At 49.4% G+C, this 17,140-nt stretch overlaps 1 protein-coding gene across 8 annotated transcripts in view; it reads left to right on the top strand.

Annotated features, from left to right (window-relative positions):
• Positions 1-17,140, top strand: part of Zan (zonadhesin) — a 103,696-nt gene that overhangs the window by 27,103 nt on the left and 59,453 nt on the right. For all 8 annotated transcript variants that reach the window (XM_076560846.1, XM_076560845.1, XM_076560847.1 and 5 more), the window contains exons 24-34: positions 3,465-3,709; positions 4,006-4,186; positions 4,873-4,984; positions 6,231-6,325; positions 7,949-8,125; positions 10,039-10,244; positions 10,940-11,081; positions 12,035-12,285; positions 12,377-12,541; positions 13,145-13,269; positions 14,442-14,740. In XM_076560846.1, coding sequence (XP_076416961.1) covers positions 3,465-3,709; positions 4,006-4,186; positions 4,873-4,984; positions 6,231-6,325; positions 7,949-8,125; positions 10,039-10,244; positions 10,940-11,081; positions 12,035-12,285; positions 12,377-12,541; positions 13,145-13,269; positions 14,442-14,740 — 1,998 coding nt within the window. The remainder of the gene's footprint in view (positions 1-3,464; positions 3,710-4,005; positions 4,187-4,872; positions 4,985-6,230; positions 6,326-7,948; positions 8,126-10,038; positions 10,245-10,939; positions 11,082-12,034; positions 12,286-12,376; positions 12,542-13,144; positions 13,270-14,441; positions 14,741-17,140) is intronic.

Raw genomic sequence — 17,140 nt, 5'->3', positions numbered from 1 at the left:
GTGTGTGTGTGTGTGTGAGACTGGGTGCACGTGTGAGTGTAAGGATCTGAAGAAGCCAGAGGGCGCCGCATACCCTGGATTACAGTTACAGATGGAAGCTACCGGAACTCCACATCGTAGGTGCTGGGAACTGAATTCTGGCTGCGAAAGCAGCGAGTCCTCTTAACTTACCCTGCACCGCAGAGACTCTTTAAAAAACGCAGTAATGGACGGAAGGGAGGGAGGGAGGGAGGGAGGAAAGAGAAAAAGAAAGAAAGAAAGGAAGGAAGGAAGGAAGGAAGGAAGGAAGGAAAGAAAGAAAAGGAAGGAATGAAGAAAGAAAGAGAGAAAGAGGAAGAGGAAGAAGGAGAGGAAGAAAGAGAGGAAGGAGAGGAAGAAGGAGAGGAAGGCGACCGAAGGCTTCCAGGTAAGAAGTAAATCTGCGAATCCGGGAGCTTGACAGACCACGCTGTTCTGGGCTGTGAGGAGCCAAGAGCGCAACAGGAAATTCCTTCAGGAAGAATAGGAAGAGCAGCTGCCCAGCGAGGGACTCTGGGTCTGAGAGGAGCCGTGTGAGGAACGCGGCAGGAACTTCCGGGAGGAGCGGTGTGAGGAACGCGGCAGGTACTTCCGGGAGGAGCCGCTTACTTCCGTGAGGAGCCTGTGTGAGGAACGCGGCAGGAACTTCTGGAAGGAGCGGTGTGAGGAACGCGGCAGGTACTTCCGGGAGAAGCAGCTTACTTCTGGGAGGAGCAGTGTGAGGAACGCGGCAGGTACTTCCGGGAGGAGCCGCTTACTTCCGGAAGGAGCGGCTGTGAGGAACGCGGCAGGTACTTCCGGAAGGAGCGGCTGTGAGGAACGCGGCAGGTACTTCCGGGAGGAGCCGCTTACTTCCGTGAGGAGCCGCAGCCGCACCGTGATGGGCACTTCCGGGCATCAGTTTCCGTGTGGAGCGCAGCGCTGGGGAAGATTCCTCTGAGCTCCGAGAACGCTCGGGCGGGAGGGAGAAGAGCGGAGAGGGGGTTCCGAGAAGCCGGGCCTCTGCAGGACCTGGCACTCCGCTGAAGATGCAGAGGTTCGAGCCCTCCGAGGACGCGAGCGGAGGTCTCCCCGCGTTTCCAGAAGGACAGTTCCCGAGGAACACTGGGTGTCAAGCGATAGCGTTCGAGCCTCTGCTTGGGGGAAAACTTCCGAGCTTAGAATGTGTTTCCTGCCATAGCCTTAAGCGACACGCGACCCATTGCCTTCTATTACCGCGTACGTTCTTGGTGAGGTTGTTGCGAGGTGTCTTTATTTTGTGTTGTTTTTCCAGACAGGGTTTCCCTGTGCAGCCCTGACTGGCCTGGATCTCACTCTGTAGCCCAGGCTGGCCTCGAAGTCAGAGATCCCCCTGCCTCTGCCTCCTGAGTGCTAGGATTAAAGGCGTGCACCACCGCCGCCCAGTTACGTGTCTTTATTCTTTGGAGCAGATATGGTGTACATTTTCAGAAATAAGCCAGTTTGCTGGGCGGTGGTGGCGCACACCTTGAATCCCAGCACTTGGGAGGCAGAGGCAGGCGGATTTCTGTGAGTTCGAGGCCAGCCTGGTCTACAGAGTTCCAGGACAGCCAGGGCTGTTACACAGAGAAACCCTGTCTCGAAAAACCAAAAATAAAAAGAGCAATCACCAACAACAAAATATTTAAAACCAAAAACCAGCCACAACAAACAAAAATAAGAAATAATCCATTTAATTTGTTTAAGGACTTTCGTTAGAGGAGTTTTTATTGATTTCGTGCCTTCAGAAATAAGAGGAATGTGGCAATTTGCCGTCAAAAGAATTGGGCCTCTTTTTTTAGTGGTTGATCATTCTGTGGAGAGTTCATCTTTTTTAAGGTCAAGTTGACATTTTCTTTGGCCTAAATGTCACTGATCTTTACCACCAAAGAGTTTCTTGGTTTCTGAGTTTGTGGCTGCATGATTACTACGTGTCCTATCATTTCATCCCTCAAATAACACAGGGGAGTCAATCTGCAGAACAATTTCCACCTGACACCAAGCCATAACTGGGAGCAATCGCTGCTAAGAGCAAAATTTACCTGGAAAATTCTAACTTGGCATTGTATTTTTAGACTTGACTTAAAATCTCATGAAGCAAAAGCAAGGCATTTCTCGAACATAAGTGTTCTAGTTTGTTTTCTGTGCTGTCTGTGGTAAACATCAGGGCCAAAAGCAGCTTAGGGAGGAATAGGGTGATTCCAGCATTCAGGTTAGTAGTTCTTCATTGAGGGAAGCCAAGTCACGGACCCGGAAACGGGAACTGAAATGGAAGAGTATGGAGAAACAGTGCTCCCGCTTGCTTCCAATGTCAGATTCAGCTGTCTTTCTTAAACAGCCTAGGACCACCTGCCGAGGGCTTGTACCACTCACGGTGGACTGGGCCTTCCTACATCAGCTAGGAATCATGAAAATGCCCCCCCAGATATGCCCACAGGCCAGTCTGGTGGAGGCAGGTTAGCAATTGAGGTCCCCTCCTTCTAGGTGTGTCAGATTGGTATCTGAAGCTAATGATGGCAATAAGAACCCCAAATTTAAGGCTGTCTTGTGATTTGTAATGCTCAGTTCCATTCTCCCAAATTTCTGTGGATTTGAAAATATTACTACTTGTTCATTTGGGCTTAGATAGAAGCTACTCAGGGTCCTATAAACATAGGTCTTTTTTCCCCTAGGGCCAATAAGCCAAACAATGATGGGAGGTGAGGGGAATAGTTGAGAGCAGAGGGCCAAATATCTTGAGGTCTGTTGACTAGAGTGTTAGCCCACAATCCTTTGAGGCCGTATACTTCTTTGAAGCTATTTGTGTAGTAATTGGTCTGTGTGAAAAATCAATAAATGTCTTATTATTTAATAAAAGGAGGGAGGAGGAAGAAGAGGGAGAGAAGAAAGGAGGAAGAAGGAGAAGAGGACAAGGAGGAGGGTTTCTTTGGTCTCCCAGTTTGGGAGGTTTCACTCTGTGATCATTTGATTTTGTTGATTTGGGTCCCATGATTCAGCAGTACATCTTGTTGGGAAACATGACAGAACAAAAATTGCTTACATCATGGCTGGGACATGAGGGAAAGAACCAGAAAGAAGCTAGGATCCCACAATCCCCTTTCAACAACATCCACCCACTGACCTCAAACCTGCTGCACCTAAAGTTTTCACCACTTCCCAACAATATTGAGCTGGAGAATCAAGATTTGGCACATGAGTCTTTGGGATTCCACATCTAAACTTTCAAAGTAGGGTCAGCATCTTCAAGGGCTCAGAAAGTGAAATTGAGGACGACAGTCTCCATTCTTGACCTTCCTGGGCCAAGCCAACAAGTCTTCCCAGAGGAGACTGAAGTCTAAGGATGTGTCATGGGCCCCACCTCAAAACAGCCTCCCCAGGATGGCAGCCTTGACTTAAGGCTTCTGGGGTGTGGGGCAATGAGACACCAAAGCCTGTCCTTTCCTCCCCAGGTGAAGCCATCTGCATTGCCTCCGGTGACCCCCACTACCTGACATTTGATGGAGCTTTGCATCATTTTATGGGCACCTGCACTTACGTACTGACCCGGCCTTGCTGGTCCAATTCTCTAGACAACTTTGTTGTGAGTGCCACAAATGAGATCCGTGAGGGCAACTTGGAAGTCTCCAGTATCAAAGCTGTCCATGTGCAGGTCTTTGACCTCAAAATCTCCCTGTTCAAAGGTCGAAGGGTCATGGTATGTGTCTTCTGTTGCCTCCTAGACCCCACACCACCCCCAAACCTCTTTCTCCTTCCCTTTTCTCTCAGTTAAATTGCTATTTTTGAAGTAGGGTCTCATGTGTCCACACTGGCCCAGAACTTGCTTATGTAACTGAGGATAACTTTGAACTACCAACCCCATCCTCTGCTTCCACCTCCAAGAGCTGAGCTCCAAGACACCTCTATTCTGTTGTCTGTTTTTTTAACCATGCCCCATTTGGTCTTTGTCCCAAGTTTCTGACGCTCTCTACTATATCCTGCCCATTTCTGCAGCTGAACAACCAACGGGTGGCACTACCTGTGTGGCCTTTAAAAGGACGGGTGGCCATTAGGCTGAGCGGCATCTTTGTCCTGCTCTACACGAACTTTGGGCTTCAAGTTCGATATGATGGAAAACACCTGGTGGAGGTGACAGTGCCTTCCTCGTACACTGGCTCACTCTGTGGGATGTGTGGTAAGACCCGTGGGGACATCTGCCCCCCCCCCATGTCTCCATTGGGTGTCCTCAGGACTTGTCAACCAATGAATGAGCTGAGGGCACCGGACCCAAAAGCAGGTACCTGGGAAAGCCAGAGGGAAAGAGAAAAGGGTTTCCAGATGTGATGGTACATGCCTGTAACACTGGTATTCAGGAGGTAGAGGCAGGAGGACCAGGAGTTCAAGGTCATCCTCTGCTAGGTAGTGAGTTCAAGGGCAGCCTGGGCTTCATAAAAACCTGATTCAAAACAAAGATGAAAGGTGGAATGAGAGTGGAGCTGAATTGGCGGAGCTCTTGCCCTGAACACAGGAAGTCTCGGGTTTCCTCCCAGCGCTATAAACTGGGTGGCAGTGGATACCTGTAATGCCAGGACTCAGGAGATGAAAATAAGAGGATGAAGAGTTCAAGGCCATCCTTAGCTACATAGTTAGTTCAAGGGTAGACCGGTATACATAAGACCTTGTCATTAAAAAAACAAAACAGCAACAACAAAACAGAAAAACAAAAGACAACAGGGTTAGCTTTGATGTGGCATTAGGCAATGTGTCTTCTATTGGGAAGGCAGTGGCCTCTGAGCTCTGGGTGACCATTAAAACTGCTGCTTCGTGAGTTCAAGGGCAACACTGCAGCGTACGCCACCCTATGACGGCTCTCCTCCTTAGGGAACTACAACAATAACAGTTTGGATGACAATCTGCGTCCAGACGGGAAGCCTGCAGGCAACTCACTTCTGCTGGGAACTGCTTGGAAAATACTTGAAGCCTCTGATCCTGGGTGAGCTGGGTATATAGGGGTCTGGGACTAGGTGAGTTGAGCCTGGTTGAGCTATGCTTGGGGGAGGTAGGTCTGGTGAGGGCTGAGTCTTAGGGAGCTAGGCCTAGAGGAAATGGGCATAGGGAGATGGACATGGGGATCAGAACATGGGGGAACTGGGCATCTGATGAGCTGGGCCTAGGGAAACTGGTCCCTGTGGGAAGTGTGCCAGTGGGTGTCCCTTGTGTGTATGGGCCTCCTCTGTGCTGCACACCCTACTACCAGGAATCCAGTCAATTCGGCTCTTCATCCTCTCTGAGCTTCGAGTGCTGGGGAGGGAACTCAGGGCTTTACCCATGTTAGATACACATTTAACCAGTGGCTAGAGTCACATCCCTGACCTGAGGCTGTAAACTTGAAAGGTTGTCCCAACAGGGCTGGGGGTATATCCCAGTGGGTAAAGTACTCTGCTAGCATTCATGAAGCTCTGGGTTCCATCCCCCAAACCACATAAATCAAGCATGATGGTACATAGCTGTAATTCCAACAGATGAGAGGTAGAGGCAGGGGGATCAGTATTTCAGAGTCATCTGGGCCATATGATGAATTCAAAGCTAGTTTGGGCTACATGAGACCCTGTCTCAAAAAAGGGGTTGGGAGGGTGGCTTAGCATTTAAGAGTGTTCGCTGTTTTGCAGAGGACCCAGATTTGGTTCCCAGCACCCACATGGTGGCTCACAACTACCTAGAACTACAGCCGAAGGGGATCTGATGCCCTCTTCTGGCCTCTCTAGGCACCTGCACTCATGTGCATATATTCACACACAGACATACACACACATAATTAAACAATAAGCTAAACATTAAAGAATAAATAATAAAATGTAAACAAGCCAGGCTTGGTGGCTCATGCCTTTAATCCCAGCATTTGGGAGGCAGAAGCAGGGGGATTTCTGTGAGTTGGAGGCCAGTCTTGACTACATGGTGAGTTCCAGAATAGCCAGGACTATGTAGAGACCCTGTCTCAAGAACCGTAAACAGTTAAATGAAATTGTTCTAACTCCTCAGGCCTGTGTCAGCTGACTCTTCTTCTTCTTGCCTTTGACACAGCCTTTGGGGAAGTCCTGCTGGCCTCTAGCCTTCTGCCTTCCCACTTGAGGGTGCCATTATATTGCCTTCCCATTCCCCCTCTGTGGCTTAGCTTCGGCTTGGAGGATCCTTCCTCAAACCTCACCTTTCTAACCTTTCTTCTCCTCCTCCGTATTCAGCTGCTTTGTAGCCGGGGGCAAGTCTTCCAGCTGTGAGGAGAACAACATGGACGAGAGCTGGAGTAAAAAGTGCTCCATCTTGATGAACCCTCTTGGTGAGCGGCACCTCCTCCCAGGGCCCTTTGTCCTCTCCCTGGGCAAGAGATAGCACGGGTCATGATGGCAGGAAGAGCCAGAGCAGAAGCAGATAGAAAGGCAGGAGGTCAGCAGGAGTACAGAATGGCTGGTGGTTACCTTCTGAGGAACCGTGACTGACACACCCGCTTAGCCATAGGTTCCCAGTGCGTCTGGTTTTGTCATTGCTGGGTTTTTGTTGTTTGTTTGTGTTTATTTTGAAGCAAGGTCCCATGTATCGCAGGCTAGCCTTGAACCCACTGTGTAGCCAAGGATGGCATTGAAGTTCTGATCCTCCTGCCTCTTGAATGCTTGGGGTTACAGACGTTCACCACCATATCCAATCCATGTGGTGCTGGAGATGAACCCAGGGCATGCCAGGCAAGCACAGCTGAGCTGCACTCCCAGTTCCTGTCTGTCTTTTTGAGATCAGATCTCAGTTTTAGACCAGCGTGGGCTCAGTCTCTCTATGTAGCTCAAGCTGCCCTCAAAATCATGGTGATCCTCCTGCCTCATTCTCCCAAGTGCTGGGGATACAGGCCTGTGATTCCATGCCTGAGTCCACCCAGGCTTCGGTGCAAGTGGACATAAACTAGCTGTACAAGGGCCGAGGAGATAGCTCAGTTGGGAAGTGCGTGTCTGGACAGCACAGGACCCGAGTTTGATCCCTAGCACCCAAGTGACAAACCTGGATGTGGGGCTGGGAAGACGGCTCAGAGAGTAGAGGCACTCACCATCAACCCCAAGACCTGGTTCAGTCCTGGAACCCACGGGACCAGCTCCAGAGTTGTGCTCTGCCCTCCACATGTGTACTATGGCATGATTATACCCCTGCCTCACAAAATGATAACAATAAATGAAAAAACAACAGCCCACCCAGGCATGTTGATACACATGTGTAATCCCAGTGCTGAGAGAACAGAGACAGGTGACTCCTTAACTGACTTGGTGTGTTCCAGCTGGGTCAATGAGAGACCATGTCTCAAAAAGCAAGATGGAGGACTAGAAAGATGGCTTGGAGGACACGGGTGCCTGCCATCAGACTTGATCTCTAGAGTCCACACGGTGGGAGGAGAACGGACTGCTGCGCACGCGCGCACACACACACACACACACACACACACACACACACACACACACACTAAGTGTATATGAGGTGGGGCAAGTGAGATGGCTCAGCAGGTAAAAGTTCTTGCTCTGACTTGAGTTTAATCCCCAGAATTCATGTAAATTCGGAAGGAAAGAAACTCTACAGAGTTGTTTTCTGACCTCCACATGCCATAGCACATATGCCCATACATGCATATTGTACACACACAGTAATAATAATGATAACAAATAAAAATTAAAACCCAAGGTGAATGATTCCTGAGGAATGACACCTGAGGTTGTCCTCTGGTCTGTGCATACACCTGCACCTGCATGCCCCTGCACATGCATGCCCCTGCACCTGCATGCCCCTGCACACGCATACACTTGCACATGCATGCACCTGCACACACACAGATACACATATATCCCCTAAATTATCTGTACAGAAGCGGCAAGGCCCAGCTTGCCCACTGGGCTCACGCTCCTCTCCTCCACCTTATCTTCTCCTCCAGGGCCTTTCTCCAATTGCCACGAGGCGGTGCCCCCGCAGGCCAGCTTCTCCAGTTGTGTGTATGGCCAGTGTGGGACCAAAGGGGACATCCTGGCACTGTGCCGCTCTCTGCAGGCCTACGCATCCCTGTGTGCCCAAGCTGGCCAGGTGATTACCTGGCGCAACAGCACCTTCTGCCGTGAGTGACCCCCTCCCCCAGCTCCTACAGCCCTTGGTGAATGCCGAGAACCCTGTCCTTTCCCGTCCCAAAGCTGTGTTCCTCAGCCTGCATCCACACCCACAGGAAGTTCTCTTCCCTTCCCAGTCTGCCTCTCCAGCTTGGCTCTGTCTCACAGCACCCAGAGCCTTCTTCCCTCCCCCTCTCTCTCCCCCTCCCTCTCCCTCTTTCCTGTTTTTTTTTTTTTTTTTTTTTTTGAGGCAGCATCTCAGGATCTCATGTAACCCAGGCTGACCTCCAACTTGCTGTGTAGGTGTGGAGAGCTGGGATTACAGGTGTATGCCACCAAGCCTGACTCTGATTTTTATATCATCAAAAATTTGGCCCTGTGTCTAGTTATTGCCCCCTTCTCCCAAGTTTTTTGTTTGTTTGTTTGTTTGTTTTTGTTTTTTGAAACAGGGTTTTTCTGCTGGCCTCGAACTCACAGAGATCTGCCTGGCTCTGCCTCCCAAGTGCTGGGATTAAAGGTGTATGCCCCCGCTGCCTGGCTCCCTTCTCCCAGGTTTTAACAAAACCCTTTTTTAATTAATTAACTAATTAACTAATTAATTAATTAATTAATTAATCTTGAGACAGGGTCTCACTATGTAACCCTGGCTGCCTGGAACTGGCTGTGTAGATCAGGTGCAGAGATCTACCTGCCTCTGCCTCCTGAGTGCTGGAATTAAAGGCCAGCACCATCCTCCTAGCCAGAAAGCAGTCTTTATTGTCTTAAATTTATTTTGTTTTCTGTTTGGATTTGTTGGTTTTTACTGTGTGTATATTGTGTGTGGTGTGCATGTGGGTATGCTCCCCCTTTCTTTCATGTGTATGCAAACCATGGTGTGCATGTGGAGGGCAGAGAACAACGTGCATGAGTTGGTTCCTGGGGATCAAACGCAGGTCAACAGGTTGTCAGCGAGTACATTTACCCTCTGATCTGTTACCGGCCCCTAGGTATTCATTTTTACATGTGTGGGCACACATGTATGCAGATATGTATGCCTGTGTGGGATGTGTGTGTGAAGAGCAGAGGCTGACCTCAGATGTCTCCCTTGATCTTTCCCCACTTGACTTGCGGAGGCAGGGTCTATCAATAAACCTGGAGCTTTTTTTCCATGGGCTAGTCTAGTTAGGCAGCTTGTCTCAGCCTCCTGAACTGTGGGGTTACAGGCAGACAACTTGTCCCCCCAGCTCTTAGGAGCTGCTGGGACCCCAGCTCTCGTCCTCAGTTACTGGCAAACACTCCACCTGTTGAGCCCTCTTCCCAGTCGTTTGTGCTGGTTTTGAGACAGCCTTGTTAAGTGGCTCCAACTGGCCTCGAACTCTCTTGTGCCGTCTAGCATGTTCTCAAACAACCTCTTGCCTTCTGGGATTTGAGACCTACAGTGTTCCTTTTCTCTCTTTGTAGTGCTATAAAGATCAAGATCTGTCCTGCCATGCCCAGGTCATGCTTCCTTTGGAAGCCTAGATAATAGTTCATTATAGAGCCGTGAGAGCCATGCGTGGCAGTTCATGCCTGTAACCCCAGCAATCAAGAGGCTGAATATGGACGGTTATCAGTTTGAGGCCGGCTTGAGCCTCAAAGTCCTATACTGGTTGGCCAGTTAATTGATCAATAAAATAGGGCATGGTGATACATGCTTGTAATTCTAGAGCTGGGGAGATGGAGGCAAGAGGATCAGGATTTCAAGGTCATTCTTGACTACATAGCAAGTTTAAGGCTAGCCTGGGCTACATGAGACCCTGCCTCAGAAGAAGAAAAGGCTCTAACACCTCTCACACGGATAGACCAGGGTTCCTCACTCATCAGTGAACCTTCCCAGTAACTGTCCCTCCAAAGTCAGGAGCGAGCAGTGCCATTCTGCCTTTCTTAACATTGGTGTTCTTCTCAGCTCTGAGGTGCCCACCCATGAGCAGCTACAACCCATGTGCCAACCCCTGCCCAGCCACCTGCCTCACCCTAAGCACCGCAAGAGACTGTCCAGACCTGCCCTGTGTCGAGGGCTGTGAATGCCAGAAAGGCCACATCCTGAGTGGAACCACCTGTGTGCCTCTCAGACAGTGTGGCTGCAGCGACCAGGACGGCTCCTACCACCTGGTGAGAGGCCCTATGGCAGGGGATGCTCTCCCTTTCTGGCCTCATGTGGGCATGGGGAGGTGAGAGAAAGCTGGAGGCCTCAGAGTGCAAGAAAAGGCGGGGCAGGACAGAGCTGGGGGTGAGGACGAAGGCTAGATACTGAGAAGCTGAGAAAAATAGAGATCGAGACCCAGGTATGGGGGTGCACACCTGTGATCTCAGCACTTGGAAGAGACCCAGGTGTGGGGTGCACACCTGTGATCTCAGCACTTGGAAGAGACCCAGGTGTGGGGTGCACACCTGTGATCTCAGCACTTGGAAGAGACCCAGGTGTGGGGTGCACACCTGTGATCTCAATACTTGGAAGAGACCCAGGTGTGGGGTGCACACCTGTGATCTCAATACTTGGAAGGCTGAGGCAGAAGGGTCTGAGCTCAAGGGCAGCTTGGGCTTCATAGATCCTGTCTCAAAGAAAAGATAGATGGACAGATAGAAGGAAAACAGAAGTGTGGGAGGAAGGAGGAGAAGGGAGAAAAAGAAGGAAGGGGGAGGGGAGGAAAGAGAAGGGAGAAGGGAAGGAGGGAGGGAAGGAAGGGAGAAAGATGGGGGAAGGGAAGGGACCAAATGCAGTTACCCTTCTGGGTTGGGGAGGGCTCCACCCATCTCCAGTTTCCAAGTTTCCTATTGGCTCTGCTGATGATGGCCATGCCCCACAGTTGGGGGAGAGCTGGTACACAGAGAAGACCTGCACCACCCTCTGCACATGCTCCGTCCACAGCAATGTCACCTGCAGCAGCACGGCCTGTGAGGCCAACCAAGTGTGCTTGCGCCAGGATGGGCTGCTGCGCTGTGCTGCAGGTGAGCTGGGCTCTGCTGCAAGTCACTAGGAGCAGCTTTCCTCACCCCTGATGTTCTGGAGTCCGACATAGCCTGGCTGTACCTGAAGGACTTGTGGCAGAACTCAAACTGCCATCCCCTCACCCCCACCCTAGGCTGGCCTTGAACTCCTGATCTTCCTGTGTCTACTTACCAAGTATTGGGATTACAGGCATGTACCACCATACCTAGCTTTTTCTTTAAAAAAAAAAAATACATTTATTTATTTTGTGTGGGGAAGTGGGCATGCACCTTGTGCCTATGGAGGACAGCTTATGTCAATCAGTTCTCCCACCATTGGGGGTTCTGGGACTCAAACCCAGGTTTTCAGGCTTACCTGCAAGTGTCCTTACCTTCTAGTCATCTCACTGGCCCCACACCGGCTCTCCCATGGTGTCTTAGGGTTTCCGTTGCTGTGGAGAGACACCATGACTAGGACAAGTCTTATAAAGGAAAGCATTTAATTGGTCTGGCTTACAGTTCAGAGATTTAGTCCATTAGCTTCATAGTGGGTGGCATGCAGGCAGACATGGCGCTGGAGAAGGAGCTGAGAGTTCTACATCTTGATCTGCATACAACAGGAAATGTCTGTCACACTGAACGTAGCTTGAGCAAAGGAGACCTCAAAGCCCACCCCCACAGTGATACACTTCCTCCAACAAGGCCATACCTCCTAATGGTGCCACTCCCTATGAGATTATGGGGGGGCCACTCACATTCAAACTATCACACATGACATATGATGAGCCCCTAACTGTGTGAGTCACACCCTTCCTACCTACCCTCATGCCTTATGTCAGCAGATCCTCAGATTTGATTCTTTTCTTAAATGTGGTCCTCCTCTCTCTTGGTTCTCTCTGGCCTGGACCAGGCAGAGAAGGGTGGCCTGTCCCAGGGATCTTGGAATGATCCTTCAGCCACCTCTTTCTTCACAGAGATGGCAGAGTGTCACATCTCAGAGGATTCTCAGATTGTGAGCTTTGATGGCCATAGCCATCCTATCCAAGACACATGTACTTACATCATGGTCAAAGTGTGCCACCCCAACATGAACCTGCCTTTCTTCACGATCAGTGCCAAGACTAGCAGGGACACCCACAGTAAAATCAAGACTTTCAGTGTCTATCAGCTGTACATTGACATCTTCAACTTCCGAGTCATTCTGCAGAGAGACCATTTAGTCCTGGTGAGCTGGGGACAGTGGCTGGGAAGGAGGAAGGAACCCGGAAGGAGAGGCCTCTGGTTTCATCCATTCACGGTTCTGTCTTCCTCTTCAGATCAATAACACGCCAGTCACCCTTCCTGCCACGACCCAGATCCCAGGAGTCAGCATCACGACTGAAGACGTCTATACCATTGTCACAATTAAGGACGAAGTTCAAGTCAAATTTGAGAGCAACAGTTTCTTAGATATCAAAATTCCTGCATCCTCTAATGAAAAGGTGAGAAGGAAAACACTTGGCTGTGTTGGTGGAGAGGTGATCTTTTGGGGGATAGAGTGGCACCCCATTCTACCACACCAAATAGGTCATTCCCCAGCATAGAGGAAGAAGGCGTCCCTTTTCATGTAGGGATGGCAAGTATGCATTAATGAAAAAGGCCCTGAGCTCCTGGCGTGTTGGCACTCGAGAGGCTAAGGAAGGAGGGTAGCACGTTCCATGCTACCCAGAGAGACCGTGTGTCAAAAATTAGAAGGCACAGGTTTTGCTTCTTTTGGAAGAGAGCCTATCCAGGAAGCCCTGGGTTCCATCCCTGCAGGGCATAACCTGTATGTGGTGGTACAAAGGAGTTGGAGGCAGAAAGAGCAATAATTTAAGGTCATCCTCAGCTGCTGATCAAGTTTGAGGCCAGCCTAGGCTACAGAAGACTCTGTTTCCAAAGAATAAAAATTAAAACAATGAAAAGGCAGTGAGGGCCATAGCTCAGTGGTAGAATACCTGCCCAAAGCCCTGGCTTTCATCCCCAGCACCGAAAAAGAAGAAAGAAAATATGTACCCCTCTCTGCCCCCTTAGCACTGAAAACCCACTCCCCTCTGCCTTCCCAGGTCTGCGGGGTATGCGGGAATTTCAATAGCGAAGAAGAGGATGAACTCATGACATCCAGTGATGAACTAGCTTATGAGGAGGCGGAGTTCATGGAGAGCTGGAAAGATAAGGACATCGACCCCAAGTAATGGTCCTCTAAGTCTGGCCGCCTGTTCTGCTTGCCTGCCTGCCTCTCCTTTTCCTCTTTCCTTCTCTCCTTTCTTCCATTCCCCTCTCCCTCCCTTTTCCCTTCCACTCTTTCGAGACAGGGTCTCATTGTGTAGCCCTGGCTGGCCTGGGACTTAATAGATTGACCAGCTTAGCCTTGAACTCACCAATGAGTTCATTGCATTGCCTCCTGAGTGCTGGAATTGCGAGCATGTACCACCGCACTCAGCTTCTTTCTTATGTTTTTGCAGTACAGGGGGCCTCAGACATGCTAGGCAAGGGCCCTACCCTGGAACTATATTCCAACCTTCATTTTATTTATTGTTATTGTGTATATATGGTGTGTGTGTGTGTGTGTGTGTGTGTGTGTGTGTGTGTGTGTGTGTCTTTAAGGCAGAATCTTACGTATTCCACGACAGTCTCAAACTCACCTGTAGTTCAAGATGACCTTGAACAACTAACTTTTTTTGTTTGTTTGCTTTGAGTCAGGGTTTGTTTTTGTAGCCCTGGCTGTCCTGGAATTCAATCTGTAGACCAGGATGTCTTGGGACTCACAAAGATCTGCCTGCCTCTGCCTCCCAAGTGCTGGGATCAGAGGCGGGCACCACCACAGCCCAGCAACTTTTTTTTTCCAGATTTATCTATTGTATTTCATGTGTATGAGTATTTTGCATGTATGTGTTTATATGCACCATATGCGTTCCTGGTGCCCATTGTGATCAGAAGAGGGCATTGGATCCCCTGAAACTGGAGTTATGTATGCTTGTAAACTTTCCTGTGGGTGCTAGGAACTTCTGCAAGAGCAACAAATTCTTAAGCACTGAGTCATCTCTCCAGCCTCCTTGAGCAACTTAAAACATTGTCTTTTAATTTTATGCGTTGTGTTTGTGTGTGTGCACACGCACCATGTTGCATGTGTGGAGGTCACAGGACAATGTGCATGGGTCCATTCTTTCCCTTCCCATTATGTAGGTTCCAGGGATCAAACTCGGGCTCTGAGGCTTGGTGGCAAGTGCTTCACCTGCTGAACTGCCCCACCAGCCTCACCTTTGAACTTCTGATCCTCCCACCTTCCCGTTCCAAGCCCCGGGATCACAGGTATGTACCGCCACGCCCAGCTCTTCTGAGCCCTTGCTCTTCCCATTCTAGTTGCCAGAACATGGAAGAGCAGAGCCTCCAAGTGGAGCAGCAGGAGATCATGAATGGAAAGTGCAAGGTCATTGACTTCGAGAAAGCCCTGGCATACTGCCAGGCTGCCCTCCAGAGTTCTGCCTGGGCCCAGTGTGCCGCCCGGGTACCCCTCAAGCCCTTCCTTCTGGGATGTATGAAAAACTTCTGTGAGTTCAAAGAGCTCTTCCGTGCCCTCTGTGAGGCTCTGCAGTCCTTCGAGGACGCCTGCCAGAACCACGGGCTCAAGCCGCCCATCTGGAGGAACAGCAGCTTCTGCGGTGAGTCTCCCCATAGTCAGCCCACGCTGCCCCCAACCCCGCTTCTCCCCATGTATCTCTCTGTAGCTTAGGCTGGCCTCAAACTCAGGTCCTCCTGCCTCTGCCTCCCGAACACAGGGTAATAGGTGTGTTCCACTATAACTTAAAAGTGTGTGTGTGTGTGTGTGTGTGTGTGTGTGTGTGTGTGTGTTTAGTGGCATATGCATGTGCACATGGAGACTAGAAGTCACCCTTAGGTGGTGTTCATTATAGCCATCTACCTTATTCTGTGTGTGTGTTGAGGGTGATATATGTGTATTGGATGTGTAAACATGTCTATGAAGGCCAGATTTTGACATCACGCATCTTTCTTGGTTGTTCTCTACCTTTTTAATTTTTTTTAAAGACAGAATCTTCCTATGTAGCCCTGGTTCCCAGAACTTCCTATGTAGGCCAGGCTGTCCTTGAACTCACAGAGATATGCCTGCCTCTGACTCTGCCTTCAGAGTACTGAGACTAAAGAATTCACTACCACACCTGGCTGTGCCTTATTTTTAGAAAAAAAATTATTTGTGTGTGTGTGTGTGTGTGTGTATGTGTATGCATGTATGTGCCAGTACCTTAGGTGGGTTAAGAGCCACCTGATGGGGCTGCTGAGAAGAATCTGGAAGAGCAGTAAGTGCTCTCACCCACCCACCATCTCTCTAGCCTCCCTACCTTATGTTTTGAAATAAGGTCTCTCACCTAACCTGGAGCTCAGTTACAGGCTAGAATGGCTGGCCAGCAGATCTGCCTGTCTCTGCCTCCAGCACTGAAATTATAGGTGCATGCCACCATGCCTGAGTTTTTATATGAGTGCTGGAGAAGAAACAGGGTCCTTAGGCTTGGATGGCAAACACTTTACCAACTGTGCTGTCTCTTAAGCTCCACTCTGTTTTCTGAGACAGGGTCTCTCAGTAGGATCTCTGCTACCAAGGCTAGGCTGGTTGGCGAGCCCCAGTGGTCCTCTGTCTCTGTCTCCCTGGCACTGGAGTTACAAGCACTCTCCACCATGCCTGGCTTTTCACATGGGCTCTGGGGATTGGGTTTGGGTCTTCATGCTTGTGGGAAAGTGCTTATAGACTGATAAATCTCCAGCCAGTCCAGCTAATACAAGAATTTTATAAATTAAGTTGTACTATTGGGGTGAAACCTAGGGCTTTTCTCATGATAGATAAGCAATCGATCACTGAGCTGCATCTCTAACTGCTCTCTGGTTTTCATCTCTCCTGCCAATGCTGTTCTTCCAAAGGGGAAGGCATCACTGTCCTGCCTGGTTGCTGCCTTGGCAGTTAAGGTTAAATTCTGTGCTATGACTTTAAGACCCTGAAGACTGTCTTGGCTCTGTTACCTCTGTCATCTCCATGTAGCTCACACCAAAAAAAAAAAAACCTTCATTTCCCCACACAATGTACATCTTCATATCAACCCTGGAAAGTTCTTTGCCCCTCCAGGTCAGAGTGGGTGCCTTCTTTTTATATATTGAGGAGGATGAGACAGGGTCTCTTATAGCACAGTTTAGTCCTGAACTTGCTACGTCCCAAGGATGACTTGGAACTCGTAATCCTCCTGCCTCCACCAGCAGAGTACTGGGACTACAGATGTGCACCACCATGCCTGGTTTATGATGAGCTAGGATAGAACCCAGGGCTTCACGGTCTGCCAACTGATCCACATCCCTAGACGTCTGGAGACTTCCATAGTTCTTTTCTGGTTTTTGTAGATGGATTTTTCTTTGGGCCCCCAGCTCACAATAAATGACTCAGAGACTAATTACTAATTACAGTAGCTCAGCTTATAGCTTAGCCTTGTCTCAGTAACTTATAACTTAAATTAACCCATTATATTAATCTCCATTTTTGCCTCATGGCTTTTTACCTCTCTTCCATCTTGCACCTCTTGTTTCCTCTCGGTGTCCTCCGGTGTCCTCCCACACCTAGATTCATCTCCTCCTCTTTTCTCTCTGTCTGCCAAGCCATTGGTCATTCAGCCCTTTATTAAACCAATCAGAAAGTGCCTTGGCAAAGACACCTCTTCACAGTGTACAAAAAAGATTATTCTACAACAATTTTTGCTTTTTTTTTCACTATAAGTTTTGCTTTTTGAGATTTCAGAACTTGAACTATGAAGAATTTTGAACATTTGGCTTTTTTGAGACAGGGTCTCACTGTGTAGCCCTGGCTGTCCTGGAACTCACTCTGTAGACCAGGCTGGCCTCGAACTCACAGAGATCCTCCTGGCTCTGCCTCCCCGGCACTAGGGTTAAAGATGTACACCACTATGCCTGGCATTCTTTTGTCTCTTTAAAACATGAATCTATAATTCCATCATTTTCCCATGTCCCTTTTCTCCCTTACATCCTTTCCATGTCCCGTGCCCCTG

This window comes from Peromyscus maniculatus, chromosome 23, assembly GCF_049852395.1.
Source record: "Peromyscus maniculatus bairdii isolate BWxNUB_F1_BW_parent chromosome 23, HU_Pman_BW_mat_3.1, whole genome shotgun sequence".
NCBI classification, from domain to species: domain Eukaryota; kingdom Metazoa; phylum Chordata; class Mammalia; order Rodentia; family Cricetidae; genus Peromyscus; species Peromyscus maniculatus.
This window is presented reverse-complemented; position numbering and strand designations above follow the sequence as displayed.